Source organism: Salmo trutta, chromosome 33 (assembly GCF_901001165.1).
Source record: "Salmo trutta chromosome 33, fSalTru1.1, whole genome shotgun sequence".
Classification (NCBI taxonomy): Eukaryota; Metazoa; Chordata; class Actinopteri; order Salmoniformes; family Salmonidae; genus Salmo; species Salmo trutta.
Window position 1 is genome coordinate 17556532 of NC_042989.1, and position 15382 is coordinate 17571913.

At 43.2% G+C, this 15382-nt stretch overlaps 1 protein-coding gene across 2 annotated transcripts in view; it reads right to left on the reverse strand.

Annotated features, from left to right (window-relative positions):
* Positions 1–5915: 5915 nt before the first annotated feature.
* LOC115172526 (protein kinase C eta type) overlaps positions 5916–15382 on the reverse strand; it is a 40446-nt gene continuing 30979 nt past the window's right edge. For both annotated transcript variants that reach the window (XM_029730061.1, XM_029730062.1), the window contains exons 13-14: positions 9596–9742; positions 5916–6489 (exon numbers count right to left, since the gene is read on the reverse strand). In XM_029730061.1, coding sequence (XP_029585921.1) covers positions 6343–6489; positions 9596–9742 — 294 coding nt within the window. In that variant the 3' untranslated portion in view covers positions 5916–6342. The remainder of the gene's footprint in view (positions 6490–9595; positions 9743–15382) is intronic.

Consider the following 15382-nt stretch of genomic DNA (forward strand, 5'->3'; position numbering starts at 1 on the left):
TATAAAAATGGGTAAGGGTTTAGGGTGAACCTGTACCTGTACCTGTGCTTGAGGAGACGATGAATATGAGATCGTTGAAGCCCATGATCCTTCAATTCAAAGTCCCATTAGTCTAGCTCTGCAAACGTTATGTAAAAATACGTTCAGTACCAGCCTATACATATAGAATCGCATACAAAGATTTCAGATGTTATCGCAGCGAAATGCTTATGTTTCTATCTCCAATAGTGCAGTGATTTCTAGTAATAGAATAACAATAAACACATGATTCAAACGTAAAAAATAAAATAACAAGACATTAAGACAGAACGAGCAATATCAGAACGAGCAATGTCAGAGTCCGGGGTATAAATATATATAAATGGTGTGTATATGAATAGAATAGGTGTAGCCTACAGCAGTATGTATATTGGATATCTAGCTGGACTATTGCATTGACGCTTTATTACACTGACTCTCTTACACCGACTCTGCACACTCACTAGACTCTACCCACACACTCACACATACAGTGCATTCAGAAAGTATTCAGATACAGCCTTATTCTAAAATGGATTACATTTTTTTCCCCTCATCAATCTACACACAATATCCCACAATGACGACGTGAAAACAGGTTAAAAATGTCTGCACATTTATAAAAAATTAAAAACAGAAATAACTTATTTATACAAGTATTCATACCCTTTGCTATGAGACTCGAAATTGAGCTCAGGTGCATCCTGTTTCCATTGATCATCCTTGAGATGTTTCTACAACTTGATTGAAGTCCACCTGTGGTAAATTCAATTGATTGGAAATGATTTGGAAAGGCAATCGGGGGAGAAGTGCCTTGGTCAGGGAGGTGACCAAGAACCCTATGGTCACTCTGACAGAGCTCCAGAGTTCCTCTGTGGAAATGGGAGAACCTTCCAGAAGGACAACCATCTCTGCAGCACTCCATCAATCAGGCCTTTATGGTAGAGTGGCCAGACGGAAGCCACTCAGTAAAATGCACATGACAGCCCGCTTGGAGTTTGCCAAAAGGCACCTAAAGGACTCAGACCATGAGAAACAAAATGATGTGGTCTGATGAAACCAAGATTGAACTCTTTGAAAAACATCCTGCATGATGGCCAACGGCAGGGACTGGGAGACTAGTCAGGATCAAGGAAAAGATGAACGGAGCAAAGTACAGAGAGATCCTTGATGAAAACCTGCTCCAGTGCACTCAGGACCTCAGACTGGGGTGAAGGTTCACCTTCCAACAGAACAATGACCCTAAGCACACAGCCAAGACAACGCAGGAACAGCTTTGGGACAAGTCTCTGAATGTCCTTGAGTGGCCCAGCCAGAGCCCAGACTTGAACCCAATTGAACATCTCTGGAGAGACCTGAAAATAGCTGTGCAGGTATGCTCCCCATTCAACCTGACAGAGCTTGAGAGGATCTGCAGAGAAGAATGGGAGAAACTCCCCAAGCTTGTAGCGTCATAACCTAGAAGACTCAAGGCTGTAATTGCTGCCAAAGGTGCTTCAACAAAGTACTGAGTAAAGGGTCTGAATACTTATGTAAATGTGATATTTCAGTTTAACTTTTTAATATATTTGCAAAATTGTCTAAACCTATTTTTGCTTTGTCATTATGGGATATTGTGTGTAGATTGATAAGGTGGGGGACAATTGAATACATTTTAGAATAAGGCTGTAACTTAAGAAAATGTGGAAAAGGTCACACAAGACCAGAATGACAGGCAAGTCTGCTAGCAAGAGACATTCAGCAATACTGACGCTCAAATACTGTCAGTGGCTCCAAACATAAACATAGTCCTGTTTCAACCAAGTCATTTTCTGTGTGGGGTAGATGCCAAATCGAGGCCTGTGACATAATGCTTTTAGACAGTTTGAATAGTCCCCTCCAGGTCATCAATCAGCCAGGACAGAGGAGGTAAACTGAGATCCAATCAGCCACTGCAGAGTCACTGCCAGCAGAAACCAGAGCTGGTGTATGATGGCAGTTTGGACAGTATGTCTATCCACCCATAACAGGCCTCAGGAAAAGCTGCCAGACAGAGGCATAGGGAGGTAAACAAATAGAGGCAAAGAGGCAAGTGGTTTAGCTCAATGCCCACACCAGTACTCACATTGCACAGGGGTTTAATCTTTGGCAAGGACTGATTAAAGCAGATGAGTAGGCTGCACTGGTGACTCCAGAGGTCAATGTATTTGAACTTAAACCTTGAGTTAAATTCATGCTCCAGTAAATCATAGAATAAAGAAGATAGAGGTGGGATTATGTGAGTTTAGTGCTGGCAGGGTTTTACTGAAATATTATGGAATAGAAAGTTTCATTCATTCAAATCTTTCTCCAACTTTACATTTAGAGCCGTGCAAGGCATTCTTTTCCAACTAAGGCCTATGTGTCTTTGTAGCACAGGCCAGTGGAACAACAATGTACAAAATGTTCATGGTACCATTTTGCCCATTACTTCTCACTGGGCACAGATGTGATTTCAACATCTAGTTTTGATTTACATTTGGTTAGTTGTCAATTATCATAAATTAAACCTGAACTCAACAAAAATGGTCACGTCATTGGAATTAGGTTAAAAGTTCTTTTGGGGAAAAATACAACATTCCCTTAAGTTAATGTCTTTTTGCAAATCCAATCAGTTTTCCACGTTGATTCAACAATATCACATATACTTTTATGTGGAAAGAACCTTGATTCTAACAGTTTTTGCCAAGTGGGTTGTGCTCTGTTTAGGAGAGGGACATTTTCTGGCATTGTTTTCAGACAATGCCATTTTTTTTATACTTACTGTAATCATTTCTTCCAGAGCAACACCCACAGAAAAGATCAGTGACTCTAGTAAGGAGTCTAAAGACTTTCTCAGTGCTAAAATGGCAGGAAGTTCCCATTCTATCTGAACATATCAGTGCACATCTCAGGGTCAAGAACATCCAGATCTGAGCAGGTTCAACACAGGGCAGCACATTGTTTCTACGGACTAATGTAATTTCCTTCAAGGCCAGAGAAGTGTTGTTTTCAAACCCATCTTCCATCTCCTGGACTAGCTTCTTATTAGCACAATGCTTGGCCAACATCGGCATCTCTTTCAACGAACAGTAACCTCACCTTCCTGTAGCTATCAGATGCGACATTCGTGACACTCTGTGGTTTCCTGTTTATGCATTTATCGTCTGTGACGACAGTAAGAATGTAAGATATTCAGTGCATGATGACTCAAACAGATGGATGTCTGTTATGGTTAGGGTTGAATTTTCGTTCTCCCTCTCTCAGGAGATCCATGAAGCAACATAGACAGTATAATCGGATAAAGTCGCCGATATATTTGAATAGGTCATGTATAGTGTTAGCTCTAGGCAGGTGGTATTCACACCCTTTTACTTGTTCCACATTTTGTTGTGTTACAGCCTGAATTTAAAATAATGTCAAAGTAGAATTATGTTTTTCAATATTTTTTGCTATTTAACTATACATGAAAAGCAGAACTTTCTTGAGTCAATAAGTATTCAACCCCTCTGTTATGGTAGCCTAAAAAAGTTCATGAGTAGAAGTTTGCTTAACAAGTCACATAATAAGTTGCATGGACTCACTCTGTATGCAATAATAGTGTTTAACATGAATTTTGAATGCCAACCTCATCTCTGTACCCACACACAGATAATTGATTAAAAGGTCCCTCAGTTGAGCAGTGAATTTCAAACACAAAATGCCTGTCAAAGAAGGGTACTTATTGGTAGATGGGTAAACATAAAAAAGCAGATATTGAATATCCCTTTCAGCATAGTGTAGTTATTAATTACACTTTGGATGGTGTATCAATACACCCAGTCACTACAAAGATACAGGCGTCATTCCTAACTCAGTGGCCGAAGAGGAAGGAAACCGCTCTGGAATTTCACCATGAGGCCAATGGTGACTTTAAAACAGTTACAGAGTTTAATGGCTGTGATAGGAGAAAACTGAGGATGGATCAGCAATGTTGTAGTTACTCCACAATACAAACCTAATTTACAGAGTGAAAAGAAGGAAGCCTGTACAGAATAAAAATATTCCAAAACATGCATCCTGTTCGCAACAACACACTAAAGTTATACTGCATACAAATGCGGCAATTCACTTTTTGTACTTATATTATTTTTGGCAAATCCAATAAAACACATTACCGAGTACCTCTCTCCATATTTTCAAGCATAGTGGTGGCTGCATCATGTTATGGGTATGCTTGAGGACTGGGGAGTTTTTTGGGATAAAAAATAAAATGGGAAGGAGCTAAGCAAAGGCAAAATCCTAGACAAAAAACCTGGTTTAGCCTCCTTTCCCCCATACACTGGATGATGAATTCACCTTTCAGCAGGATAATAACCTAAAACACAAGGTCAAATCTACACTGGAGTTGCTTACCAAGAAGAAAGTGAATCTTCCTCGGTGGCCGAGTTACAGTTTTGACTTAAATTTAATTGAAAATCTATGGCAAGACTATAAAATATTTGTCTAGCAATAATCAACAACAAATTTTTCAGAGCTTGAAGAAATGAGAAAATAATAAAAATTGGCAAATATTGCACAATCCAGGTGTGCAAAGCTCTTGGAGACTTACCCAGAAACACTCACAGCTGTAATCACTGCCAAAGGTGATTCTACATAAGTATTCACACCCATAAGTCAATACTATGTAAATGAGATATTTCTGTATTTCATTTAAAAAAAATTGCTACAACTTTGTCATTATGGAGCATCGTGTGTAGATGGGTGAGAAAAAACATACATTTACACATTTTTCAATTCAGGCTAGAACACAAAAAACATGTGGAATAAGTCAAGGGGTATGAATACTTTCTGAAGGCACTGTAAGTCACGGACATTGGAGAGAATTTTCCATCACCTTCATGGTTTTACAGCCTTGAAAACAGCTTTCACTGTGCTGGCTGCTTGCAGTCTGTCTACCAGCTTGTCTGCCCACAAACAAGGAATGTCTCATTGCAGATAAATTCCGTGAGTGTGTGAGAAAGGGTGGGTCTGGGTGGGAAATGAATAAATGGTATTCATTTAACTGTTGAAGGACTGTGATCACAAAGAACTGGATAACATTGAAAGAGAGAATTGAGGTATTGGCAGTTAAAGCATACCTTAATCCATATAAACCTAAAATATGCTTTTGTTTTGACCATTAACATGCTCGTAATTGGTTTTCTTGATTGTCTGACATCTGCTATACCTTCTCAATTTGCCCAACTCTTCACCAGGTGCTGACATGTGCAGGCAGATGCAACAGAGAAAAACCTTCTGAAATTTCACAACAGCTCTAAATCACCAGTTCATTCAATTCAGATGAAATGTTGCATCATCTCGCACTGTTGACCAATGACAAAAGATTCCTTCAGAAAATTATGTATAAAAACATTCTCATTAGTTCTCATTAGAAACATGCTTTCATAAACCCATCTTAAATGCAGGGAACAAAGCTTTAGCAATGTACCATTTTGACAGGGCACAGGGTGAGATGTATTCTTAAAAAGCAGAGACAAAACAAGGTGTAAGACACAATGTCTCCCTCTCTCCCTTCCTCTTCTCTCTCAACATACCACATCCCTGTATTTGAGTGAAGGGGAAAGTGTCTGACATTTATCTGCTCAAATGATTGAGTGAGTGAATGAGTGTGTGTGTGTTTGAGTGTGTGTTCTCCGTAAAGGACTTACGTCACTGAGAAACTATTTCACACAGCCCCCTCTGCAGTCCTTCCAGTATCAACGAGCAGCTCAGTTGTTCTGGGAAACCTTTGCAGTGCTGGTTACGTTACCCTTTTCCCTGCCATCGTTTGTGCAAGAGTCACAGGCAGTTATGTTGAATAATGATCCCAGCGTTGAACAAAAGGTATGCCAAATGAATAAAGACACACACAATTCCCATTAGTTCAAAAAGTTCTTGTATTCATCTTGAAGTACCTGTAGGCAAATTCATCTTTCCATATCAGGGGACAAATTGCCATTAAAATTGCTTTGCATTGCAGTCAGATACTGTAAGAGCATTATTATGCATTAATACACAAGGTTACAAGTCAGGACTGTCCCATGTTTTCCAAAGATGAAGGGAAGGATCATGGAAAAACAACATCTGACTAAAATCTGCTCTCTCTCCACAGAGAACCAGACAGTCATATACCACAGTGACGAGGGCTGAGTCTAAACTGCCTTTCAAAATTAGAGATACAGGCTAAGGCAGTGCCAACCAGTCAACTGTGCCAGTGAACTAGCCAGAGCTAGACACTTTGTGATCCTGTATGGCTCAGTTGGTACAGCAGAAGTCTGGAGGTGCTGGGGGGTCACACAGGGCCTCCTACTCGTCCAGCAGCTCAGGAGAGGTGAAGGAGAAGTTGTGGAACTCGTCCTGGTTGACAGAGGGAAGGAGGTCCTCAATGGGCGTCAGGGTGGGCTCCTCCTGGGTGAAGTCAGGGTCAAAGTTGTTCACGTCCTCTGCAGTTTTCTGGAGTGTTGGTTAGACAGCATAGGAGGTAACGTTACAATAACACAAAAGATGAGTGAGAGGTTCTATAAAGAATTTGGGGCAACTGCCAACAGATACCACCTTCATAACCCAGGCCACTACCTACCATAATACAATGGAGAAGAGAGGAAACTGGGTGTGCATTGTAAATGGTACAATAAGACCGAAGGAGGTATTACAATTCAACCGTAGTGTCTACTGTAAACAGTTTGCATTGACATCAAACATGTGTATCAGCTGTGTGTGTAATTTGTCAGGTGCATCAGGTGTGTGTGTGACTTACGATGCGGAGTTTGTGTATCAGGTGTGTGTGACTTACGATGCGGGGTTTGTGTATCAGGTGTGTGTGTGTCTTACGATGCGGGGTGTGTGCATCAGGTGTGTGTGTCTTACGATGCGGGGTGTGTGTATCAGGTGTGTGTGTCTTACGATGCGGGGTGTGTGTATCAGGTGTGTGTGTGTCTTACGATGCGGGGTGTGTGTATCAGGTGTGTGTGTCTTACGATGCGGGGTGTGTGTATCAGGTGAGTGTGTGACTTACGATGCGGGGTGTGTGTATCAGGTGTGTGTGTGTGTGTCTTACGATACGGGGTGTATGTATCAGGTGTGTGTGTGTCTTACGATGCGGGGTGTGTGTATCAGGTGTGTGTGTGTCTTACGATGCGGGGTGTGTGTATCAGGTGTGTGTGTGTCTTACGATGCGGGTTTTGTGTATCAGGTGTGTGTGTGTGTTACGATGCGGGGTGTGTGTGTTACGATGCGGGGTGTGTGTATCAGGTGTGTGTGTCTTACGATGCGGGGTGTGTGTATCAGGTGTGTGTGTGTCTTACGATGCGGGGTGTGTGTATCAGGTGTGTGTGTCTTACGATGCAGGGTGTGTGTATCAGGTGTGTGTGTCTTACGATGCGGGGTGTGTGTATCAGGTGTGTGTGTCTTACGATGCGGGGTGTGTGTATCAGGTGTGTGTGTGTCTTACGATGCGGGGTGTGTGTATCAGGTGTGTGTGTCTTACGATGCGGGTTTTGTGTATCAGGTGTGTGTGTGTGTCTTCCGATGCGGGGTGTGTGTATCAGGTGTGTGTGTCTTACGATGCGGGGTGTGTGTATCAGGTGTGTGTGTGTCTTACGATGCGGGGTGTGTGTATCAGGTGTGTGTGTCTTACGATGCGGGGTGTGTGTATCAGGTGTGTGTGTCTTACGATGCGGGGTGTGTGTATCAGGTGTGTGTGTGTCTTACGATGCGGGGTGTGTGTATCAGGTGTGTGTGTCTTACGATGCGGGTTTTGTGTATCAGGTGTGTGTGTGTGTGTTACGATGCGGGGTGTGTGTATCAGGTGTGTGTGTGTCTTACGATGCGGGGTGTGTGTATCAGGTGTGTGTGTCTTATGATGCGGGGTGTGTGTATCAGGTGTGTGTGTGTCTTACGATGCGGGTTTTGTGTATCAGGTGTGTGTGTGTGTCTTAGGATGCGGGTTTTGTGTATCAGGTGTGTGTGTGTGTCTTACGATGCGGGTTTTGTGTATCAGGTGTGTGTGTGTGTCTTACGATACGGGTTTTGTGTATCAGGTGTGTGTGTGTGTGTCTTACGATGCGGGGTGTGTGTATCAGGTGTGTGTGTCTTACGATGCGGGGTGTGTGTATCAGGTGTGTGTGTCTTACAATGCGGGGTGTGTGTATCAGGTGTGTGTGTCTTACGATGCGGGGTGTGTGTATCAGGTGTGTGTGTCTTACGATGCGGGGTGTGTGTATCAGGTGTGTGTGTCTTACGATGCGGGGTGTGTGTATCAGGTGTGTGTGTGTCTTACGATGCGGGGTGTGTGTATCAGGTGTGTGTGTCTTACGATGCAGGGTGTGTGTATCAGGTGTGTGTGTTACGATGCGGGGTGTGTGTATCAGGTGTGTGTGTGTCTTACGATGCGGGGTGTGTGTATCAGGTGTGTGTGTGTCTTACAATGCGGGGTGTGTGTATCAGGTGTGTGTGTTACGATGCGGGGTGTGTGTATCAGGTGTGTGTGTGTCTTACGATGCGGGGTGTGTGTATCAGGTGTGTGTGTGTCTTACGATGCGGGGTGTGTGTATCAGGTGTGTGTGTCTTACGATGCGGGGTGTGTGTATCAGGTGTGTGTGTCTTACGATGCGGGTTTTGTGTATCAGGTGTGTGTGTGTGTGTCTTACGATGCGGGTTTTGTGTATCAGGTGTGTGTGTGTGTGTCTTACGATGCGGGGTGTGTGTATCAGGTGTGTGTGTGTCTTACGATGCAGGGTGTGTGTATCAGGTGTGTGTGTGTCTTACGATGCAGGGTGTGTGTATCAGGTGTGTGTGTGTGTTACGATGCGGGGTGTGTGTATCAGGTGTGTGTGTCTTACGATGCAGGGTGTGTGTATCAGGTGTGTGTGTGTTACGATGCGGGGTGTGTGTATCAGGTGTGTGTGTGTTACGATGCGGGGTGTGTGTATCAGGTGTGTGTGTCTTACGATGCGGGGTGTGTGTATCAGGTGTGTGTGTCTTACGATGCGGGGTGTGTGTATCAGGTGTGTGTGTCTTACGATGCGGGTTTTGTGTATCACGTGTGTGTGTGTGTCTTACGATGCGGGTTTTGTGTATCAGGTGTGTGTGTGTGTGTCTTACGATGCGGGGTGTGTGTATCAGGTGTGTGTGTGTCTTACGATGCGGGGTGTGTGTGTTACGATGCAGGGTGTGTGTATCAGGTGTGTGTGTGTCTTACAATGCGGGGTGTGTGTATCAGGTGTGTGTGTCTTACGATGCAGGGTGTGTGTATCAGATGTGTGTGTCTTACGATGCGGGGTGTGTGTATCAGGTGTGTGTGTGTCTTACGATGCGGGGTGTGTGTATCAGGTGTGTGTGTCTTACGATGCGGGGTGTGTGTATCAGGTGTGTGTGTCTTACGATGCGGGGTGTGTGTATCAGGTGTGTGTGTCTTACGATGCAGGGTGTGTGTATCAGGTGTGTGTCTTACGATGCGGGGTGTGTGTATCAGGTGTGTGTGTCTTACGATGCAGGGTGTGTGTATCAGGTGTGTGTGTCTTACGATGCGGGGTGTGTGTATCAGGTGTGTGTGTCTTACGATACGGGGTTTGAAGGGCGGCTCCTGCTCCCTGCAGTTCAGCTTGTCCCAGTTGATTCCAGTGAAGAAGACGTGGCTAGTCACAGCGTTCTCTCCACCCTCCGCCGCCACGCAGCCTAGACGCCGGGCAGGGTTCTTAGTCAGGAACTGTGGCACACAAATATAACTGCATATAAGAAGTGAACAAAAGTACAATAAAATTATAGAAATGTGTGTCAATGAAAGGGAGGAATATATCATTTGAGTGTGGCTTATAATTAGACTTTTGAGAATTGCATCAGCTCTGGTTCGAACTTGAATAACATCCCATCCACCTCGCTGACACACACACACACACACACACACACACACACACACACACACACACACACACACACACACACACACACACACACACACAGAGGCCCAGTAGCACCTTCTTTTCCAGCTCATCTTGGCATCTGGCAAGACACAAACGTGTTTAGCAAATTCTATTAATCTTAAATGTGAGCCAACAAAACCAAGCAACCATTTCCTGGACTTAAGATGTGGACCTATCACATTCTTCTGTCCAACATCTGAAGTTGGAGTGTGAGAGCAGCCGAGGGGAATTAAGAGTAAAAGAAAACACAACAAACCAACATTAAAAACACATTTCCCAAAGGAGCGACTCCAGACTAACAAATGAATGTATATTGGCCAGCCTTGTGTTGGCGGAGGAGCCTGAACACACTTCTTGGGGCTAGCAGTGGCATTCCCACTCAGCCAAAACTAATGAGCAGCCCTCTCTCTCCCCCAGGATGAATGAGACCAGATTCACCCCCATTCCACCCTAACATTAATAGGTCTTGTCACACCAGACCCAAACACTGTTAACGAACAAAGACTAGACCAGAATTAAAGCAATATTCTAATCTAAGTAACACTCTTAATCACTCTTGTTTTTTTACACCTGAACAAAGCAGCTCACAGTGAAAGAGGAGAAGAGAAGAGAGGAGAGAAGATGTAGAGAAAGGAGGAGACAAGCAGAGGCTAGGAGAGCATTGGAGAGAAGAGTAGAGGATCAAAGGAAATGGGTCAGTCAGTTCATGATGAGCCAGAGAAATGCACTATGTAATTCTGTCCTCCTCAACTGACCACAAAGTTGAAATTGGGCAATCCTATATGAGTCTATCATATTTTCCACTAGCTCTACCGGCGCTGTGCGATCCATCCACTCTGCCAGGCCTAAGAACTAAACTCTGCAGAGAGACACCATGCAGGGAAAAAGCCAACTATATCAAATAGAGAGACATGCAAAGTAGGTCTTCACGGATCTACCCGAACCCGATATCTGACCCGGATCCGGCCCGACATTTTGTAGTTAACCCTCAGATCCCGGGCCGGATCCCGCTCAGTGGTCACAACCCTCGGATCTCTGTGAAAATATGTGAAATACTGACCCGGGATCTGAGGTCGGTATGATATTTGAAGAGTTTAGTTCCTAACTTCCTAAACAACATTAACACAAATTTCACACATTTACATTTTATTCTCTCAAAGGACTACCTCTTTCATCAAACCAAATGTGTCAATATCATTTTGCGACAAAACGGCATATTCAATTTATGAAAACGAGCCACTGTATGTCAGTGACGTGGGGTAAAATAGGCTACTTGTTGTGGGAGAGGAGGAGGATGACGCAGCGGGAAAGAGTGATAGCCCGTCTATATACAGTGAGTTAATGAAACATTGAGCCATTCTTTACTGATGCGAAGAAGAAACTGAATGAAAGAGTACAAGGAGGCAAAAGTTATTCTATAATGCAAAGTTACCAATACATTCTTTCTGATCGTCTTTAATAAAGAACATTTTTGACCAAGTTAATGGCACCGGACAAGATGGCTGCCGTTTTACGGGCTCCTAACCAACTGTGCTATTTTGTTAGTTTTTTTGCATTGTTTGTAACTTATTATGTACATAAAGTTGCTGCTACCGTCTCTTATGACCAAAAAGAGCTTCTGGACATCTGAACAGCGATTACTCATCGCAATCTGGACAAAGATTTTTTTTAACGAGTCCAACAAAGGATACACTGCTTTCCGGAGAACAGGTCCACATCCCTGTCATTCACATGACGAAAAGGTGGAGATACCGAGGGAGAAGGTCGGGGTGCCTTGTTAAGATTCGTAGGCGAGTGAGTAAATCGCCATTACCATCAGTTCTATTAACCAACGTGCAATCACTGGAAAACAAACTCGATGATCTACGGTCAAGACTATCCTACCAACGAGACATTAAAAAAACTGTAATATCTTATGTTTCACCGAGTCGTGGCTGAACTACGACACGGATAATATAGAGCTGGCTGGTTTTTCTGTGTATCGCCAGGGCAGAGTAGCAATGTCTGGTAACAGGAGGGACGGGGGTGTGTATCTATTTGTCAATAACTGCTGGTGCGTGATGTCCAACGTTAAAGAAGTCTTGAGGTATTGCTCGCCTGAGGTAGAGTACCTCATGATAAGCTGTAGACCACACTATCTACCAAGAGAGTTCTCATCTATATTATTCGTAGCCATCTACATACCACCACAAACCGATGCTGGCACTAAGACCGCACTCAACGAGCTGTATAAGGCCATAAGCAAACAAGAAACCGCTCATCCAGAAGCGGTGCTCCTAGTGGCCGGGGACTTGAATGCAGGCAAACTTAAATCAGTTTTACCTCATTTCGACCAGCATGTCACATGTGCAACCAGAGGAAAAAAGAATCTAGACCACCTTTACTCCACACTCAGAGATGCATACAAAGCTCTCCCTCACCCTCCATTTAGCAAATCTAACCATAACTCTATCCTCCTGATTCCTGCTTACAAGCAAAAACTAAAGCAGGAAGTACCAGTGACTCGCTCAATACGGAAGTGGTCCGATGACGTGGATGCTACGCTACAGGACTGTTTTTCTAGCACAGACTGGAATATGTTCCGTGATTCATCCAATGACATTGAGGAGTATACCACCTCAGTCACCAACAATAAGTGCATTGAGGACATCGTCCCCACAGTGACCGTACGTACATATCCCAACATCGACGGGGCTGAAGTGGAGTGGGTCGAGAGTTTCAAGTTCCTTGGTGTCCACATCAACAACAAACTATCATGGTCCAAACACACCAATACTGTCATGAAGTGAGCACGACAACAACTTTTCCCCCTCAGAAGACTAAAACGATTTGGTATTGGTCCCCAGATCCTCAAAAGTTCTACAGCTGCACCATCGAGAGCATCCTGACCGGTTGCATTACCGCCTGGTATGGCAAGTGCTCGGTATCTGACCATAAGGCGCTAGAGGGTAGTGTATACGGTCCAATACACCACTGGGGCCAAGCTTCCTGCCATCCAGGACCTCTATAGCAGGCGGTGTCAGAGGAAGGCCCAAAGAATTGTCAAAGACTCCAGTCACCCGAGTCATAGACTGTTCTCTCTGCTACCGCACGGCAAGCGGTACCGGAGCGCCAAGTCTAGGTCCAAAAGGCTCCTTAACAGATTCTACCCCAAAGCTATAAGACTGCTGAACAATTAATCAAATGGACACCCGGACTATTTACATTGACATCACCCACCCCACCCTTCCTTTGTTTTTACACTGCTGCTACTCGCTGTTTATCATCAATGAATAGTCACTTTACCCCTACCTACACGTACAAATTACCTTGACTAACCTGTACCCACGCATATTTACTCTGTACCGGCCCCCTGTATATAGCGTTGTTACTGTTATGTACTTTACATAACAGTTTTACTTTATTTAGTAAATATTTTACTAACTCTATTTCTTGAACTGCACTGTTGGTTAAAAGCTTGTAAGTAAGCATTTCACAGTAAGTGCATCAATTTGATTTGCTCATGTTGTGTGTGTGGTAGACTGATAGGTTTATCTGCAGAAAACATAGTAGCCTAATATTGAAGGGCTGCCGATTTAATGATTGTGTATGGCATGGATAGGTATAAGAAATCAGGGCAACTTGTCTCTTCAATTATTAATATTTTTATTAACTCTCCAGACAGTAGGACTACACAGCTATAGCGTGGATGACTTTTCTATCAAACCCGCATCCAAACCAATCTCAGGCTGTATAGGCTAATTCTGTAGACCTAAAGGATATATCTACATTTCATTTAGAACAAAGTATATTAGGCTAATATAACGAGTTAGACCCGAGTTAAAGAAATAGCCTACTAAAATATGTCTTACCACACAGAACTCACAAGGCATCTCAAATAGGATTGCCCAATTTCAACTTTGTGGTCAGTTGAGGAGGACAGAATTACATAGTGCATTTCTCTAGCTCATCATGAACTGACTGACCCATTTCCTTTGATCCTCTACTCTTCTCTCCAGTCCAATAATAGCGTTGTCATTGCGGGAATACTAACCTAGACCTACAGATCCTAATTCTTGGAAATTACACGAGAATGCAGATGGGAGACTCCAGATGGGAGACTCCAATGTATTTTGAATTTGAAGCTTGCTGGTCAAACGGGCCTAACTTTCATCTAAATCAATGTTGATCAAAAAAGTTAAATAGGCTAGATTGTAATGTTGCTCAGTAAAAGAATAGGCCTACATAATATTAGGTTACAGGCAAAAGTGAACTATTCGCTGCTTTGTCTAGCACGCAATGATCATCACATAAAAAATCATCCTACTCAAATATTTGGTCAACACAAATAAGGAAAACATTTCTGAAAACCTCAATGTTCTCCATCTAACTATAGGGATATCATTGTGAAAATACCAAACTGCAATTATTTTAGATACAACTGAAAATGCACATTAAAGTTCACTACCAGACATGTCCAATTTTTTGCTGGTTTGCGCGGCAATAAAGCTGCATTTTTTACAGACGGGTGGATGCAATTCTCTCTCAGCTCGGACATGTTTTGGGTCAGATCTGGTCCACCTCAGATCCGAATTGGATATAGATTTGTTTTTCTCCTGTCGGGGGCGGGAAGGAATTTAACGGATCCAATTCGGTTCGGATCTCAATTTTGGGATCCGAGAAGACCTCTGATGCAAAGCAACAAGACATTTACCCTGCTTTTATTTGAGAGTCAAATATGAGGTGGGAAAATGTCCACCTCAGCATCTCAACTGTCAAACACCAAACAATGTGCTCTCTGTTTGAGTCGGGGGGGTATTTATAGCCAGAGCAGCAGCGGCGCAGCGGACTGTGCCTTAATATAGTTAGGTAAGAGGACAGGGCCAACACAACAGCTGGCTGAGTGAGCACTGTGTGTGAGGCTTGTCATACACTAAGACCCAGGTGATCTGTTATACACATAGCTACAGAGCTGCACTGACCAAAAACTATCCCCAAACCTCTGCCCTGTGTCATCGCTCTAACGTATAGATACCTTAAAAGTATAGATACCTTAATAGATAGTTACTCAAGTAAAAGTGAAAGTCACCCAGTAAAACACTACTTGAGTAAAAGTCTAAAAGTATTTGGTTCTAAATATACTTAAGTATCAAAAGTAAATGTAATTGCTAAAATATACTTAAGTATCAAAAGTCAAAGTATAAATAATTTCAAATTCCTTATATTAAGCAAAGCAGAAGGCACCATTTTCTTGTTTTAAAAATGTACGGATAGTCAGGGGTACACTCCAACATTCAGACATAATTTACAAACGATGCATGTGTTTAGTGAGTTGGCCAGATCAAAAGCAGCAGGGATGACCATGTGTTCTCTTGATAAGCAGGGATGACCATGTGTTCTCTTGATAAGCAGCAGGGATGACCATGTGTTATCTTGATAAGCAGTAA